The following is a 16,293-nucleotide window of genomic DNA, read 5'->3' as shown; positions in this document are numbered from 1 at the left end:
CAACTTTTGTACGCTTGTCTCTTCTGAGCTCCAAACCTGCATAGCGCAAGCTAACGGAGGTGGCAGATCTGTTGTCAGAGATGCTGCAACAAATCTAAAACGATAGATCCATAAGGCGGATGCCTCACTGCTTTATAAGTTCCGGCTAGTGAGGTCTAGTTTTCTGTGTTGTTTGTCTGATGACTAAACGTAGTTGTGCCTGCTGCTAATTTTCGCCCTTTGACCAGCATCCCAAGCGCTGTTAATGAGCTTGCAAGGGGATAGTAGCAGTTGATGGTACGGGACAGGAGGAGATGTCCTTTATTTGGCATCGGAAGGCCGGTGCAGCTTCGAAAGTCCGCGCTATGGTGGTAACCCGCCTGCCGGATTGAAGGTTCGGTTGGGAAAACTAATACATTGGCGGAAATGTACCAGGTTATACATGCTGCTGTGTAGAGCTATATGCATGATACATGTAGTTGGAGCCAAAGGATTTCGAGCTTCCATCGCCCCTGAGTGTCAGACAGACGGCAGAGCGGGGTCTTCGCGCGAGCGGGCGGAATCCATCTCCCAAGGCCCCTTCTGAGTGGCTCGAGTGAGTCCCAGAGGCTCAACAGGTGGTGGTTTGTTCAATCCCAAGGTTGAGGTTAAGGTACCGTGACCCACCAAAGGTGCCCAATTGTAAGCGCGCGCGATCCTCTGCAAACTAAAATTAGATGGCTTCTCATTTGCTGCAGCCAATTAATGAAAGACACCATTGCCAGGGTTATTTCCCAGAGCCATGGTACAGGCATTGCGTTAGACTCAAAGCGGTCAGGCTTTTTGATCAGTTGACAGCTGTCCAAGATCGATATCCAGTAGCTTCCTCGAGACTAGATATCTGGGTCAATCGAATAGTGGTAATCTATCAGAAGGGCATTGCATTATATTGCATATACTCGAACCCGAGCTGCCCGCGCCCGCTAACTAGCCTCCGCCCCGCTTAGTTCGGGCAATTGCAATCTTGCGAGTTCGGTGGTCTGGCAATTTTATTAAATATGCCAACCACGAACTCGGACTATTCCAATGCTCGCAAGTTGGATTCAAATTTTATGGTCTTAAGTTGAAACATTTACAAGCTCAAGTTACAATAACAACAATAATTCACAACAGACAACACGGACTGCAACTTCCAACATTTTCATATGTGCTGTATATGTCTATAGCTATCAAAGGACTTACTTAGGCGCATAGAGAGAGTCAGGGCTTGGGGACATCTATCGGAGCTTGGAAACATTAAAGCAAGATTGTTTGAAGCCAACTTCATTGATGGGGCTGCAGCTGTTCGGCATAAGCCCGATTAAATTTGAGGCCGAGTTATAGTCCTCTAGTCTTAGCCTAGGATACATTAATACCTACCCCACAACCACCTTTGAATGATGTTTCGAAGATGCTCTTGCACAGCTAAAATCACCCCCCAAGCCCACCGCCATACTATTTCCAGAAATCTGAGAGCCCGGGCGCTGGAATGGTGACTTTTTACGTTCCATGCAGCCAAGGCATTCGAGCCTCTAACTCGTTCCAAGACTTGAGCTCCACTTTCGCGCACAATCCAAATCATGTAAAAAGTCCATTGCGAGATGTACCCACAGGCTTTTTTCACTGCTCGTAGAAATCCAGGTCCTGCCCCTTGAAGGGACCACTTACGAGCATTGAAAAAGGGGGCTTGAAGCAAAGCCCAACTTTTATTTCCCAATAGCCTCGACCTGCATAACAAACTCTTCCAAATTGTTGATACCAGACTTCGGATAGTTCCCCAGATTTTCGACGCATAAGTCTGTGCCACTTCTAGGATTTTAGTGGGTGCAATATTCCTTTTCTGGAACAGTCTTATGAATGAAATGCAGGCTCCACCGATTTTACGGACCCACTGTTGTGCAACCTCCTTTGCCCATTGGAAAGATCGGCTGTCCCGTATACTAATAATAAACTGCTTTAGGAGGATGTGTAGGAGTTGTGTAAGGCCAAGAATCCATCCTCTCGTGAAGAAGGCTCGATTGCTTTGCCAGAAATCGGGTACTTGTTTGATAACTGTGAGAGTATTTCCCTGGAATCGAGATGTCCAATGTCTGATTTTTTCGACGCCAATTCTGATTGCTGGTAAGCCTCGTGTGACAAAAGCGAAAATGACCAACAAGACTGAACACTCTAAAACCATATAAGGAACACTAATCCATGCTATGTTTTTAATGCTCCAGATAGAGATATAACGGCCAAAGCTTCCGGCTTTTTGGAGGAAAAGTTGGATTTTACTGCCATGGTTAACATACACCCCTGATCTGAGCTTGCGCCTCCCTATCAAGTCAAGGGATTCCCACCCGGCTTGGATGGAGTCTGGAAGCCATGTTGGTATCTTTTCTAGAGCAGCCACAAGATAAATCCTGATCTCTGCCAATAACCTGGCACCCCATGGTAGCCTTCGAATTGGTTCGAATTGTTCCTGGTGTCGTATCCAAAGCGCGGCTAATCTGGTTGGCCAGATTATGACACTTAGAACACTCATGCATATAGCTAAAATACGCAAGATCCTTTTTCTTCCAACCCCCCCATGATACCACCCAACCCATCTTGCGAAAGTAGAGCCGTAGAATAGTATGACGGCTCCGCATACGATTGAAAACCCGGCTGGCGGAAGGTCATCAGAAAACTTCGCAGTGGTGGAGAGAATCCGATTTGGAATTGTTGATTGTGTCTATGAAGTTTATTAGTCCTTTTGCTCTTCCTCTGATTGATATACTGATCTCGCCGTAATTGAAACTTAAATGTATTACATACTCTGAAATGCAAAATTGAGACCAGTTCTCGTCTGCTTTTTAAACATTTCCGTATCCGAGAAGCGAACGAATCCGCCAAAAGCCCCGACTCCTCAAGACAGAGGAGCTGGATTATCAATTCAAGTCGTTTCGTAAGTAGCCTTTCGGTCCCTTTCCCTACGCCAGAGAATGAAGGGAAGACATTCCACCAGGGGCCACCTGGGTTAATATCTTTGCTAGAAATGTTGACTGACTTCGCAAGCTTCTGTGCGATCCTGTCAACATCTTTATCCGTTAATATCGGGGAGGTGGCATCCTAGAAGCTTCGTTAGCATCCAAAATTTCACTACTAAAATGCAATATCATTGATGTTATCAAGATCTTACTAACCAGCCTCCCTGGTTGATTTGTTTTTTGTTGCTTTATAGAGTCGTTTGGGTAAAATAAAACTTTATTATACACCGTAGGCCGCGGACGAGATGTTCTGTAGTGCTGCCGAATGATAGTTTTCGTCATCTTCGTGACTGTATAAGTAGGTCTTTGTTTTATAATTATCGGTTTGCGCGTAGTCCTTGAAAGCATATCTTCATTACACCGTTTGATATCGCCTTTTAATTTATCTATTTGCCTCTCCATTTGCCTTCTATCCGCAACGGCTGAAAAAGCAGATTTGAGATTTTGCATTTCTTGCAGCATAAAATCTAGTACTATCGCATTGCCATTGAGCTGTCGCTGAACTTTGTCATGCAATCGTCCCTGCCGCTCCTCAATGCTTTCTAAATGGTATATGATCCTGGCGTCTAGGATCGTTTGTGAGGAATTTTTCGAAAATAATAGATTGACTATGGACATTGGATCGGGCCTCCAGTCACTATCTAGCTTCGCAAATGAGGCAGGTGAGTTTATTTATGTTTTGTTTATTTTAAAAGAATTTAAAAGCTGCTTTCACAAACCTGTAGATGGATAAACTTTTTGGTTCTTCCGCTTCAGCTCTGGATTCAAAAACTCCCAGGTATCTATGCGTAATATTCTTGTCTGCGCCAGAATAAACATGGTAAACCAACTCAGGAGAATAAGCAGCACGGCTGAATTGTTATTTCGGCCCCACTCGCAAATATTGCGAAATTTCGCTGGAAAGTTTTGCTTGTGAACGGTGGCCTTGGCCGCTTGCCAGGTATTATGAACCCTGGGCTTCTCCGCTTCACTCCGAGTCTGTTGTGGTGATGTCTTAAACTTCTTTCCAGGCGAAACATGTGTATATTCCCCGGAAGCTGCAGTTGATTCTGTCGGGTTTGATGATTGCCGGGCGGGTACTGTTGGTTTTGATGTATTTCGAGTGATTCTCGGTCTAAAGATGGCATCGACACCCTTCTTCCCAGTGAACATCCGAAGCCCAATCTGGGTCGGGCTGGGGTATAGTTTCCCTGATTGACGTTCGGCCTCACGACTCTGCGTTGTATGTTGCAATTCAAACGTGTCATCATTATCATCGTCGCCGTCATCATCATTACTTGGGATTGAAGAGCTGATAGAATTTGCCCGAGTTGGCGACTGATCCGGAAAACTGAGCCAGGGACTTCTTCTTGAAGCAATATTGCGACGGGTTGGGGTACCGGCCAGCTCGAAATCGCATTCATCTTCGAAATCAATCAACCGGGGCCGAAAGCCTACCCATCGTACGTCCAAAGCTGGAGACTGCCAGTTTATTTGTGGTCGATAACCCTCCGAATCTTTATCTCGCTGCAAACTTTGTAATAATTTAGTCTCTGTCGTTATCCCCGTTGCCGAAAAACCAACCGTCAGTATCGTCTACAAAGCTTGCTGTAGTATCCAATTTATATTTACCTGATGATGCTGCTGAAACTCCTCCATGACACTTATTCCATTTAGTTGATCGCAAGCCAGCATCCGGAACCGACAAGCAAGGCGAAAAACAGTAAATTTCAGGGTTACCAATTTCCGGACAGGAAGATGAACGCTCCCGCCTCCGAGGAAATTCCATTGAACTTCAGACCAGGAAACCCTCTCAGCTGGTCAGCAAGCGAATATTACAGATTAACCTAGGGGTTAGCCTGTTAGTATTGGTCTTTCAAAGATACTACTTCGCTCGGTGCGACAGCTGAACCAATAAACTAAACTGTCGAGATCTTGTGTAATTATTATATATATATAAGGGTGGGGTTGCTGGCTCGTGTGTATGTGCAATAGTATAAAAAGACTCTGTGTATCTGTGTTTAAATCGGCCAAAGCGAGATATATGTGATGTATACGTATCTTTATTATCTGCCAGGGGAAGTGAAAGAGCATGAGGTACGCACAATACATCCGCACGTCGGCGTCGTGGTAGGTAAACTCGTCTATCGCCCCATACTCAAAGCGGAATTAGACCTTTCCGCAGATATATGAACAAAGAACATCATAGAATTTTTACTGAATAGTTTGTCTAACTCAAGTACTTAAAGTTGTTGGTTTTGTTTCGAAGGTAAAACCTCCAACAAGAACGCGAACGTCGAATGGACGCCTTTGTTGGACTCAGGCTCAAGCCCAAGTAGCAAATTGGCTGTATTAGCTGCGCAAACAAGTCGGGCATAGATGCGCTATCCGGTTACCGGCATGGGCTGAATTATTTCCTTTATTAAATATAGTCGAATGGAAGCGTGATACAGTCTAGGCCACACACCATATGCGGTGGTCTTGCGGAGGAAGCATGGCTTCTTCGTGGACTAGCATCGAATTGAGTCTTCTTTCATATCCGCGAGTGGAATTCCAAAAATACTCGCTATAGTGACTGCCCTTGATAGTGAATATATATGCCTCCTAGATACAGAGAATTTCGAGTCCTTTGCCCAAATATTATGCTGCACTGTACATATTTGCATGGTCTGTGCGTCTTGAGGCTAGAACATGTGTATTAGAAATTTATTGAGCGATCCGGATGACCGTGTCTTATTTTTGTCTTCCATTTATGCCAAGACTACTCTGAACTACGAATTCTGTAAAAGGATTGTCTAAATATTGTTCCACTGATATCACAAGATGGCTTTGAGAACGTCTAATTGTTGTACATTCTATAGAACCTAAAACGAATAAGAAATATTGATACAAGCGAATACGTCGCTTAAACTGCTACACAGAATTGATTGATATTAGCTTTATACTTGCTCCCGGTCGTACCACTCGTATGTTTCATTCCATGACATGTCTAAGCCGAATCCGTCGAACACCGTCGGTGAGAAAATGTCTACAAGTCCTAACAAGGCCATGTCGCCTAGGTTTTGAGGACTATAATCCAAGATGTCCCGACTCTCATGCAAACTTGGAGTTGGAATTCCGTAAAACGGTATGTTCGCATTGCAGTCTCTCATGCTATGGCTTGAAGAAGTGGTAGGCTGTTCTGACATTGAAAAGGGGCTGGAGCTTTCTACTAGGCTCGCTTGGTGGTCATCTTTTCGAACATCTGGAGCCTGATCGTTGTGATGCCTTTTCTTTTTTGCAAACCGCTCATCTTCTAGATCGGCTTGACTTTGCGATGACCTTGAACTTTCACCCTTTTCCGCCGTTGAGGACGGAAATTCAAACTTCGTACAATCTTCGACAGTAAGCCCAAGCTCTTTCCTTTTTTGATGTCCGACAACCCAGACCCAGTTCGAACCGTATTTGCGATACAGCTCCATTTCTCTCTTATATCTCTCTTTATCAAGTGCCATGAGTTTCTTCCATGGCACTTTGCTTTCGTCGTCCATTCGCTCCCATTCTACAGATATATTGGACTGAATCGCAGGATAGGGTCGGTCTGGATAGAGAGCCTTTAGTTCTTTCCTTCGGGTATTGGCGAATATAACAAAAGAACTTAGGTTTCTCCGAGGTGCATCTGGTGGAACTTTGTTGTTATGCGACTGGCGACTTTTCTTGACCCCGATCTCTGGGCATTTGCTGGTGGTTGCCATCATATAAACGCTAGAAGCGGTGGATATGTAGTTCCTATTCGTTTGTGGCGAGGCGACAACTATTAGGGTATCTAAAGGAGTATCTAGGAATTGCAGCCGAAAGGTAAGGTGGTAATATCAAAAATTCAATCTACGGAAGCTTGAAAACTTCGGACTGGTCTTGGATGTAGTGTGTAAAGGATATGATTTGGGGAGGACGTCGATGGAAGCTGGATTATATACTCCTACAATAGTAAGCACGAGAAGCCGAAACATCCTTAGCGATAGAAATCTTTTAGATATGCATGATGAGCGCTTTGAAATGGGAATGCTGCAGGGTTCGACGCCCAAGTTTGCATTTTTCAGACCCATCTGTGTAGTTGTATATACGTAAGCCTGCAGGAAGTAGTTGAGTTTATTGTGAGGCTGCAGATTATTCTTGCCTAGACTCAGATGTTTCGAAGTTTCATATTTGCACTGGAGAGCTAACTGTCACAACAATTGTACAAAAGCTTCTATGAGAGCTTTTGGATGAGCTGTCTGGACTCCTAACAGCTCTAAAACCCATAAGAGCCTTTGGGCTAGCTATATGAGTCCTTCATCTATCTCATGAGTTTGAGTTGATATTGTTGCAGTGTTGTAGGAAAGCGATCCATAGCGTTTGATGTTTGAAAGTTTTCTATATTGGGACACGAGTCCGTTTTAGGATGACTGACAGGGTTATTAAAATGCCACACAACACGCTTTCAGCAACGTCAAAGTACAGCCCGGAAGCTTATAACATGGAAACCAGTTAATAGCAATTGAAACACTAAACGGAGTTACATCACCCACTACTTCTATAACTCGGACTTCGATAAATGTCGGGGGCTTGTAATATTAGCCAAACAACTAGTCGTCTCTTACCTAAGATATACTGGGTGAATTGTGTGATACGTATACGTATCGGATCACTGTAATGTTCTGCCGAACGATGGCGTGCGTTTTCCTATAAACCTGCGGGTCTGTGCGATAGGTATGAGCATGGCAGTCATATACAAACTGGATAGCGCCAGATATGAAGCCTCAGTTTGGTAAGATTCCAGCGTGGTGCTACCACCGACGAAGTAACGTGATACGAGACGGTACACTACATGGAGAACACCATATTTAGGCTTTTATAGTAAATCGACGGTACGACTAGAAAGGGAGACTCTTGTATTTATACCCTACCTGAAACATCCGAGATTCGACCCACAGCGATTCACCTAGTCCACCTGGTCCGTTCAGGACTTGCGAGCTTGATGGACAATGAGGGGTGTTGGAACCGCAAGGGGCATATACAGTATGCATACGTATGTTGCATGTTGTACAATACGATATTCATAGGCGTTGGAATCAGAGTTAGCTGTATACTGTATACCGATTCTTGAGAGCAGGATATCGATATTGGTATATATATTCTTTAATGATCACATTTATGACCGCATTCCACTAGTAACTGTCGCCACAGAAGTCGTCGGTAAAAACCTGTCTCAGATCCTACAACATCCTTTGCGACTGAATAGATGATAAATATGGGGCCATCTGGGGTCAAGAGAACTTTGGGGGCGATGGGCCGGAGGATTCTGAAGTCTCTTTCTCCCCTCATCTCCATAGCTACTTACCACTCTAAGCGTACCAGAGTCGGCTATTCGGTCTCGAATAGGACTTTTTTCACGACAATGGCTACCAAAATCGGAGACAAGCACGCTGCTACCCTCGAACAGGTGAGCTTGAGTCCGGGATGGTGTAATTCAACTTGGATTGAGAACTCATGAGGCGCTGACAACAATGACACGGTCTAGCTTCGCTCCAAACTTACTACTATTTCTTTAGAATCCGCTATTCAAGACATTCCAGGAATCGACCTCAGCAAGATCCAATGTTGCCACGAAACATATGATGGCGGAGACTCGACGTGCGCTTGTACCGGTATGTATATCTAATAAAATTTATCTATGGCCTCTGGAATGACTGTGACTAATTGAACGATGATTAGACGCCTGTTGGGACATGCTTGCGGCTATAATTTGCAAATATAAAAACCATGACTCCACGGGACTGATCAATATTCCTATCGCCTCCCATGCAGAGCATGAGCGGACTATTGCTTGTATCTCATCAAGCGACTTGAGCTTTATTAGTGAAAAGAGTACCGAGTCCAACTGCAGCAGCAGTTGTCAGAGTCAGTATAGTCACCACTCGGATGATAGTAAGTACTATTCGGAGTTCTCCGAGATTATGTATATCCACAAGCTAATTGTTGAGGAGACCACCATCATGAACATGACGATTTAGATTGCACTGATCACGATCACAGCTGCAAGCATCACCATAAGCATCACCACCATGATGGGTCTGATCAGGGCCCAGAGTCCAGCTCTGATACTGAAAAAACACATGTCAATGATAGTCCGGATACCTCATCTTCCGATATTGAGAAGCGGCATCACCATGAAGGCGTTCTCGACGCTCGAGTCCCTGAATCACTCAGAGGAGTTGTTCTGCAACTTTCACATGCTCTAGTAAACGAGCACCATCATCACTTCCAAGTTGTCAATATAAAAAACTCTTGCAACTTCCATCGAGAGTTCACCCGAAAGCTAGCAAAAACTGAAGTCAAGTGCGCATGCGCATGGATCAAGGGTGTTCTTGTTCTCATATTTGAGACCACTCCGGTTGCCCATGATTGTTGCAAAGCCAAGGGCGAAAAATGCATTGTGACAAGGGATTGCTGCCTTGAAGACCATGACCTGGAAGCCGAGCGTGAAGATTCGCTAGAGTCCCTATCATCAGAGTCAGGCACACTTGTTCCGCCGAAGACCTTGAGATACCTGTCCTTGAGTGTCACTGGGATGACTTGTACTACCTGCGAGACGAAACTTGCTAGAACCCTTCGAAAAATCGATGGAATCATTCCAAAAGGTCCAAAAGGAGTCAAAACCAACTTCATGCGCGGCAAGGCCGATATTTGGTACAATTCATCGGTTATTACGGATCCTACAGAACAAATTTGCCCTGTGGTCAAAAGAATGACCGGATTCACCTGCAAAGTTTTAAGTGACACCGACAGGCTGAGCTGCAATCATTCAGAACAAACCGTCCTCATCAAACTCATTTTCTCTAAGACCTCCGATCCTACGACGATTCAAAATCATATTACACATTTGAAGGGTGTTAACCGGGTCGGAGAGCTTACTTGCGAAGAATTAGGACTGGTACCACTCTGTAGAAGTCTCGGGGACAGAGTCTTCAAGAGGAATAAAACCTCAGAACCCGATCCTGAAAAGGGGCCCATTGGAAGAAATTGGATGATTTTCGAAGTCAGGTATGACCCACAGCAACTGCAGATACGAAATCTCCTACAGTATATGAAAACGTCTTCTCAAGGTAACCACAGTGTCGAGCTCTTCGACATCAATGATGCCGATAAGATTGCGGATCAGCAAGCTCGTAAAGAACTTCGGAAGATGATGTGGCTCACTATTGCGGCTTCTATCTTAACTTTCCCAATTCTGTTAATCACTTGGATCCCAAGTATCAAAAGTCAAATACCCGCCCCCACGGACATGGATCCCATTAGGTTGAAGAACTTCATCGTTCTGCAGACTATTTGTTTTGTCCTTGCCGCCGTCGTTCAAACACTTGCGAAGGGGATCTACTTCAATGCTTTTCGTTCCTTTTTTTTTCAACGTCGCCTCGATATGGACTGCCTTATCACGCTCTCAACCACAGCCGCTTTCACTTATTCGGTTGCTTTCTGGGGAATGAATCTATCCCATGAACTGGTAAAACTCGATTCTGGTCAACCTCCCGATGACGCGGAATCCGAACGACATGACCCAATTTTTGAAGCCAGTAGTTTGCTGATAACGTTAATATTGGCTGGACGCCTACTGACCGGTTATATTTGACACTGGGCCGCCAACCGCATTTCTGTCGGCACTCTTCAAGTGAGTATTTGCACTCGCAGTATTCAGTATACTTTCAGACCGATCCGTAACCGTCGTTGGAAGCCTGAGGATGTACGGCTTTTGCAATATGGTGATGTCCTTCTTGCTCAAACTGGGGATATCGTAGTTACCGACGGAGTCGTCATTAACGGTGATGCCATGGTGGATGAGAGTCATCTAACAGGGGAATCAGAACCCGCTCAGCACCAAAGAGGTAGCACTCTCATCGCAGGTTCAAAGGTTATTGAGGGCAGACTCGAATACCGCGTTACAAGATTAATACCCGAGAATACGATATCATCCATGAAAAGGCTTGTGACCACGGCGTCAAGCTCAAGGCCGAAACTGCAAGATTACGCAGACAAGGTGGCGGCTTGGTTGACCCCGGCTGTCCTTCTCATTGCGCTGGCAGCATTTGCTGGTTGGCTTGGTTACTACAGAACTGTCAAAAGGCACACGGAAGATCTCAGTACTGCGTTCGCCAAAGCTCTGACTATCGCAATCACTGTTTTGGCAATTTCATGTCCCTGTGCTATCGCTCTGGCTGTTCCGACTGTCCTGATTTTCGCTACCCAGGTCGGTGTAAAGTGTGGGGTTGTTATCAAGTCTCCCGAATCACTTGAAAAGGCGAGGAAAGTTCGTTACTTTGTTGCGGATAAAACGGGGACTTTGACAACCGGAAGGCTCCAAGTCGCTGCGGCAAAGTATTGGGTACGCGGCGAATGGGTTAGTGATACCGGAGATAGGGATGTTCGGGAAATCCAACATCTTATTTACAAGTTGGTCGCGCGGGATAGACATCCAGTTTCTAAAGCGGTCCTCGATAAGTTGAAAGAATACCATACAAAGGAGTTACCACTTTCCGACACTGAAAAAAATGTCAGGTCCATTGTCGGGAAAGGGATAGAGGGGACTGTCAACGGCAAACGAGTAAGGGGTGGTAAACCTTCGTGGGTACTCATGGATAATACCAAAAACTTCAACAAGACAGTTTTCAGGCTTGTCATTGAAGACGCTGCCCGTACGCCGTTTGTTGTCGTCGACGTAAGGAATAACACCATCCTTGCGGTATTTGGGCTTTCTGACACGATCCGGCCTGAAGCTGCATCGGTTATCTCGAAACTCCAGGCTCAAAATATTGAGTGTTTTATGCTCAGCGGTGATCAACTCGCGGTTTGTAAACAAGTCGCAGAAGCTATTGGAATCCCACCAGAGAACGTTTATGGGGAGTGTTCACCGGAGGACAAGTCACAGCGGATTCGACTTCTACAAGCGAGAGCCCAAATGGATGTGGATCTCCTTCAACTTCGAGGTTGCTTCATTCGTCGAACTATTAACAGATTTCGTACTAGGCATCAATATGTTTTGTTCCTTGGAGATGGAACAAACGATGCGGCTGCACTTACACAAGCAGACATTGGCGTCACGATGGGCAACTGTACTGAGATCGCCGCCGGATGTGCAGATGCAGGAATTCTGTCGTCCTCTCTTACGGGAGTCCTCGCACTTCTCGCCTTAAGCAATAGAGCTACGAGGCTCATTAAGTGTAACTTCTCATGGGCATTGAAGTACAACTTGGGAGCTATTTTGATTTCAACTGGAATCATTCCATGGACACTTGCGCCACAGTACGCCGGTGTCGGCGAAGCTGTGAGCGTTGCACTGGTCTTTATTATCGCCAGCACGATTCTTTGATGGAGGTTGAAGTATTGAGCGACAATTCCGGTAGGAGTTACGAGTTTTTGTTTTGATGTGGGTACGAAGTTGTTAGCGTCATGGATATCGGAATGAAGGTTATTGGGGTGGATGAGCACTGTTTGGCCTACCTTGGAGAAGAATATCATGGGTAATATTCTCATGATGGGCTTCCTTTATGACTTTTCTTTTGTTTGGGTGCTCTGGTAGGGATAAACCGGCTTGGTTTTCAAGGTATCAGTTTTGGGTTTTTGTTTTTTCCTTCCCGGTTTCTTTCTTTCTCTCTTTTTGGTTCAAAAGGTTTCACATGAGGTTCTGTTCAAATCCGGGAAGCCATATGACAGCTTACCAAGTGGTTTGCCTGGGTTCATGTTATGATATCCGCTGGCGATTGTTGGCTCTGTTTGGGATTACTTGTTTCCTGTACGGTGCAATGGTAGATTAGTCGGTTCGTGGATACGAAGGAGCCCTTCTACATAAGTCCAAAGGATGCGGTATTAAAGATCCGGTTTAAATTTCGTTAACATGCTAGCTAAATGTGAGAAAATCGTGGAGGCAAATGATATGACCATAGAGGACAACTCCTATGCATACATGATGGGAAGAAAAAAGATACTCGGAAAATGCAGGGGAAAGGCAGAGAAAAAAAATGAAAAAGAACTCCCTACTCTTACGCTATAGACGGTTTTTTGTACACCTTGCAAAACTACGTGAGAGATGGGACCGTCGACCGAGACTGGGTGAAGGACGCGCAAATAGCGTATAGCTTTATTCAACATACTTCTTCTTCCGTCCCCAGCGTTTCTTTGATTTCTCGGGCGTCGCTTCCTCCGGAGGGGGGTTTGATTTGTCTTTTACCACCCAATTATCGCTATCGTACGTCGTAGAAGTTGTTTGGGGCGCCTTCGGAGTGGACGCAGCGTCCCGCTCGATCATCCGATCCCTGCTTTGGCTTCTATCTTCTCTTCGTCTACCAGCACTACGGCGCCCATCTTTGTGATCTCGCCGACTTAACTGACTCCTGCTTCGAACCTTACTTCCGCTCCTAACATCATCGTTACGGTTCCTGCTATTTGTTCTTGAGTGTTGAGCCTCGTTATCTACCACCTTATACCCGCGGCTACTTTGCCTGCCGTCTTCTCTGATCCGGTTCAAACTCTGACTGCGATACGCCGTGCTGAGTGATGAATTACTTCTTTTATCGAATCTTCCATTGTTGATGATAGGGCTTGTAGCAACTGAAGAAAGTGGGCTAGCCACCCCATCTGGTACGTGGCTTCCGCAGTGACTGCATGCACTAGGTGTTGCTGTAGCCCCTCGTGAGCCGTACCTCGCTATGGAAGCGTAATCATGATCATTGGCAATGCTACCATTCGCAACCGAGCGAGCGATAGGGGTAGCATTTGGATCTATCCGGTTAACTGGTGTAGAATTGGGGTCCCAACGATCTATCGGATTCCCCAGGTTGCTTACGCTGCGTACAGACCCAGCGGTGACATTGCTATTCCATGTGTTTATGGCGTGAGTATTGACGGCACCGGGATTGAATGGGGACCCGACCACGCTTCTATTGACACCAGAGATTGGGCTGACCATATCTGGGGGATGGCCTCTAGCGAGACATTTACTGCGTTGTGACTTAACATGGCTCCAGTCCGGGCCGCGGACGTTGCTTTCTGCGGTGACGATAATCTCTCGTATCGAGAATCCGAGGGAGAAGTCGCCTTGTGCCGGGGAGTGGAAGGGGAATTCAGCGCTCGACTTAGCGTAGATCTCGGTGTACAAGTCCACAGAGAGTGACCTTGTCTCTAGCAAAGAGTAAAATCTCGAATCTGGAAGCTCGTTGTAAATTGTTTGACGCTCTTCCTCCTCCTCGTCTCCAGAATCGTCAATGACGCTATTGTCATCGTCTTCTTCATCCTCTTCTCGGAGAGATTCTAAATCCGCAGCCGTCTTTGGAGTCTTTGAGTTTGTCCGGGAAGGAGCTTCCACACTTCTTGGAGATGTGATATACTCTCGTTTGTAGATCTTGGTGAACGCTCGGACCGGGGTGTAAATCCAGTAGTAGTCGCCATGTAGAACCATCTTGCATTTACCCACACTGACTAGCTCTTTCTCTAAATGGTCGAGAATTCCAACGACAATTCGGGTGGGGATACCGATATTGAGGAATGTCCAGCCATGTCGACGGATGCGGGGCCGGGGCGCTAACCTCATCTGAACGATTACATTTTCGAACCTGAGGATGTTGCTCGGATGAATAGCGGACTTTGTAGCCGATGCCACTGACGCAGTATCGCTTTCAACATGCGCTTTATCGCAAGCGCAGAAACTGGCGGGGTCATTCAGCAAGATCGGGATTATGTACATTATTTGCTGTGTATTACCGCCGTTGGAGTGTTTTGGTTCTGCAATCGGGTCGCATTCTTGCTGCACTAATGCAGTGTTTCCACTGATATCGATCATTTGCTGAGGGCTAAAGTCCATAGCTACAACAGAAACCAAGTTGACATCGATGACATGGGACGGAATTTTGAACTCTGTCTTTGTGGGTTGCGCAGGAGTAGCTGGATCAGGGACGACACCGGCGATCTCCTTAGGGAACGTCGCACTAAGCGGAGAAGTTATAACCTCGGACATTTTTGACAGGAAGCGCTCCATTGTCGGTGACAAAGGGGTTGGATGTTGTGGCATAGGCATGACAAGCTCGGTGGATACGAACTTGGTTCGTGTTGCAGACGCTAGCGCTGTGCTCCGGAGAAGCAGGTTGCGACTAGTATTCGCTTGGGGGGTCTTCGAGTTATCAAAATAGTCGTGGTCCTCGAAACCAGTGTCCATGAAAGGTGTGGTGGGGTCCATATCTGTCGCAGTAGACATGGAAAATCTAGAGTTATGTCGAGGAGTCGATTGGCTTTCCTCGGAGGTCACACTATCCTCGGAGAACATTGTCTCTCTGCTCTCACGATGCCGTAAGGACTGCTTGCTGGGCTTTTTGCTTGACTTCTTCAACATCAAGCCGCGGTAATTCGAAGGCTGTGCTTGTGAAAACCCAAGATTGCGGGCGACATACTCCGCTTCTTCTTGTCTGAGTCTTTCATCTTCATAGGCATCATTTTCCGGCTCTTTACCAAGAGCTTTCCGAATTTTATTATTATGGAAATCGGCAGTAGGGCCGGGGCTGTCTATGATATCGCTGTCATTGTCATTGAAGTCATCGTAGTCCTCTTCCGTGCCACCCGCTGAGTTTGGAGGTGTGATTTCGAATGGTGTTATGGGTTCAAATCCCGGTGTAACAGGATCATTCTCTAGAAAAGAGAAAGGTCGAGGATCGAAATTCTCGTCTTGAAGGGAATAAGATTGTGTCGGCACCCCAATCTTCTTCTTTAGTTTGATGGCCGAAGCTTTCAGGTTCAGTGGCTTTGGTGTGATAACCTTGCGGCTCAGGTTCGACGGCCGTGAGACGGCTTTGATTTTGATAGATGTTGCATCCATGGTAGAGTATTATGTGGCTTGTCGCCCAGCGACTATAGCATTGATAGATGGCCAAAAGAAACCCGTAAATTCGAAATCCCGACGATAGGATTTCTATAGCAAGTGCAAATGCCCCAGCACGTGGAATCCAAGTACACGATGTCAGGGGCAGAGACGAGGATGCGAGATGGGAGTTTGGATGCAATGCGTTCTGTTAGATGTCCGAGGTATTTGCCGGGCCTAACCTGTAGGGATGCGGCGAAGCTGCGGGCAAGGAGTATGTACTGCTGCACTCGCAAGCTCGGAGTGCAGCACAAAAACCTTTGATATGGTTCCTATAATGAGATTCCAGTGGCCTTGCCCAAAAAGGATACGAGATACTTCTATCACGAAGAAAGGACTTGGTGTAGCTATAGCGTAAGCAAAGAGGGAATGACGACAAGCGATAAAGGCCAG

General features: G+C 46.0%; 3 protein-coding genes across 5 annotated transcripts; 1 reads left to right on the top strand and 2 right to left on the bottom strand.

The window, feature by feature from the left end:
- Positions 1–1,703: 1,703 nt before the first annotated feature.
- Positions 1,704–4,643, bottom strand: DFL_006148 (uncharacterized protein; the record flags this gene model as incomplete). Its single annotated transcript, XM_067635522.1, has 6 exons — positions 1,704–1,806; positions 1,890–2,710; positions 2,794–3,087; positions 3,162–3,571; positions 3,725–4,511; positions 4,617–4,643. The coding sequence occupies 6 exons, from the start codon at positions 4,641–4,643 to the stop codon at positions 1,704–1,706; spliced, it is 2,442 nt and encodes an 813-aa protein (XP_067489942.1).
- A 3,757-nt stretch (positions 4,644–8,400) lies between these two features.
- On the top strand, positions 8,401–12,366 carry DFL_006147 (uncharacterized protein; the record flags this gene model as incomplete). The annotated part of the gene is made up of 5 exons (XM_067635521.1): positions 8,401–8,445; positions 8,524–8,650; positions 8,718–8,930; positions 9,017–10,592; positions 10,710–12,366. 5 exons carry the CDS (start codon positions 8,401–8,403, stop codon positions 12,364–12,366), a joined length of 3,618 nt encoding a protein of 1,205 aa, XP_067489941.1.
- Positions 12,367–13,134: 768 nt separating this feature from the next.
- DFL_006146 (uncharacterized protein) lies at positions 13,135–15,858 on the bottom strand (the record flags this gene model as incomplete). Of its 3 annotated transcripts, none has more annotated exons than XM_067635520.1 (2): positions 14,843–14,855; positions 14,906–15,858. In XM_067635520.1, the coding sequence occupies 2 exons, from the start codon at positions 15,856–15,858 to the stop codon at positions 14,843–14,845; spliced, it is 966 nt and encodes a 321-aa protein (XP_067489940.1). The 3 variants fall into 3 exon arrangements, with proteins under 3 accessions (XP_067489938.1, XP_067489940.1, XP_067489939.1); XM_067635519.1 differs by lacking the exon at positions 14,843–14,855 and having other exon boundaries at positions 14,963–14,977; positions 15,085–15,858; XM_067635518.1 differs by having other exon boundaries at positions 13,135–15,858.
- Positions 15,859–16,293: the final 435 nt, after the last annotated feature.

Source organism: Arthrobotrys flagrans (assembly GCF_004000055.1).
Source record: "Arthrobotrys flagrans strain CBS H-5679 chromosome Unknown unitig_9, whole genome shotgun sequence".
NCBI classification, from domain to species: domain Eukaryota; kingdom Fungi; phylum Ascomycota; class Orbiliomycetes; order Orbiliales; family Orbiliaceae; genus Arthrobotrys; species Arthrobotrys flagrans.
Note: the sequence above shows the minus strand (reverse complement) of the source record. Positions and strands in the feature narration are given on the sequence as shown.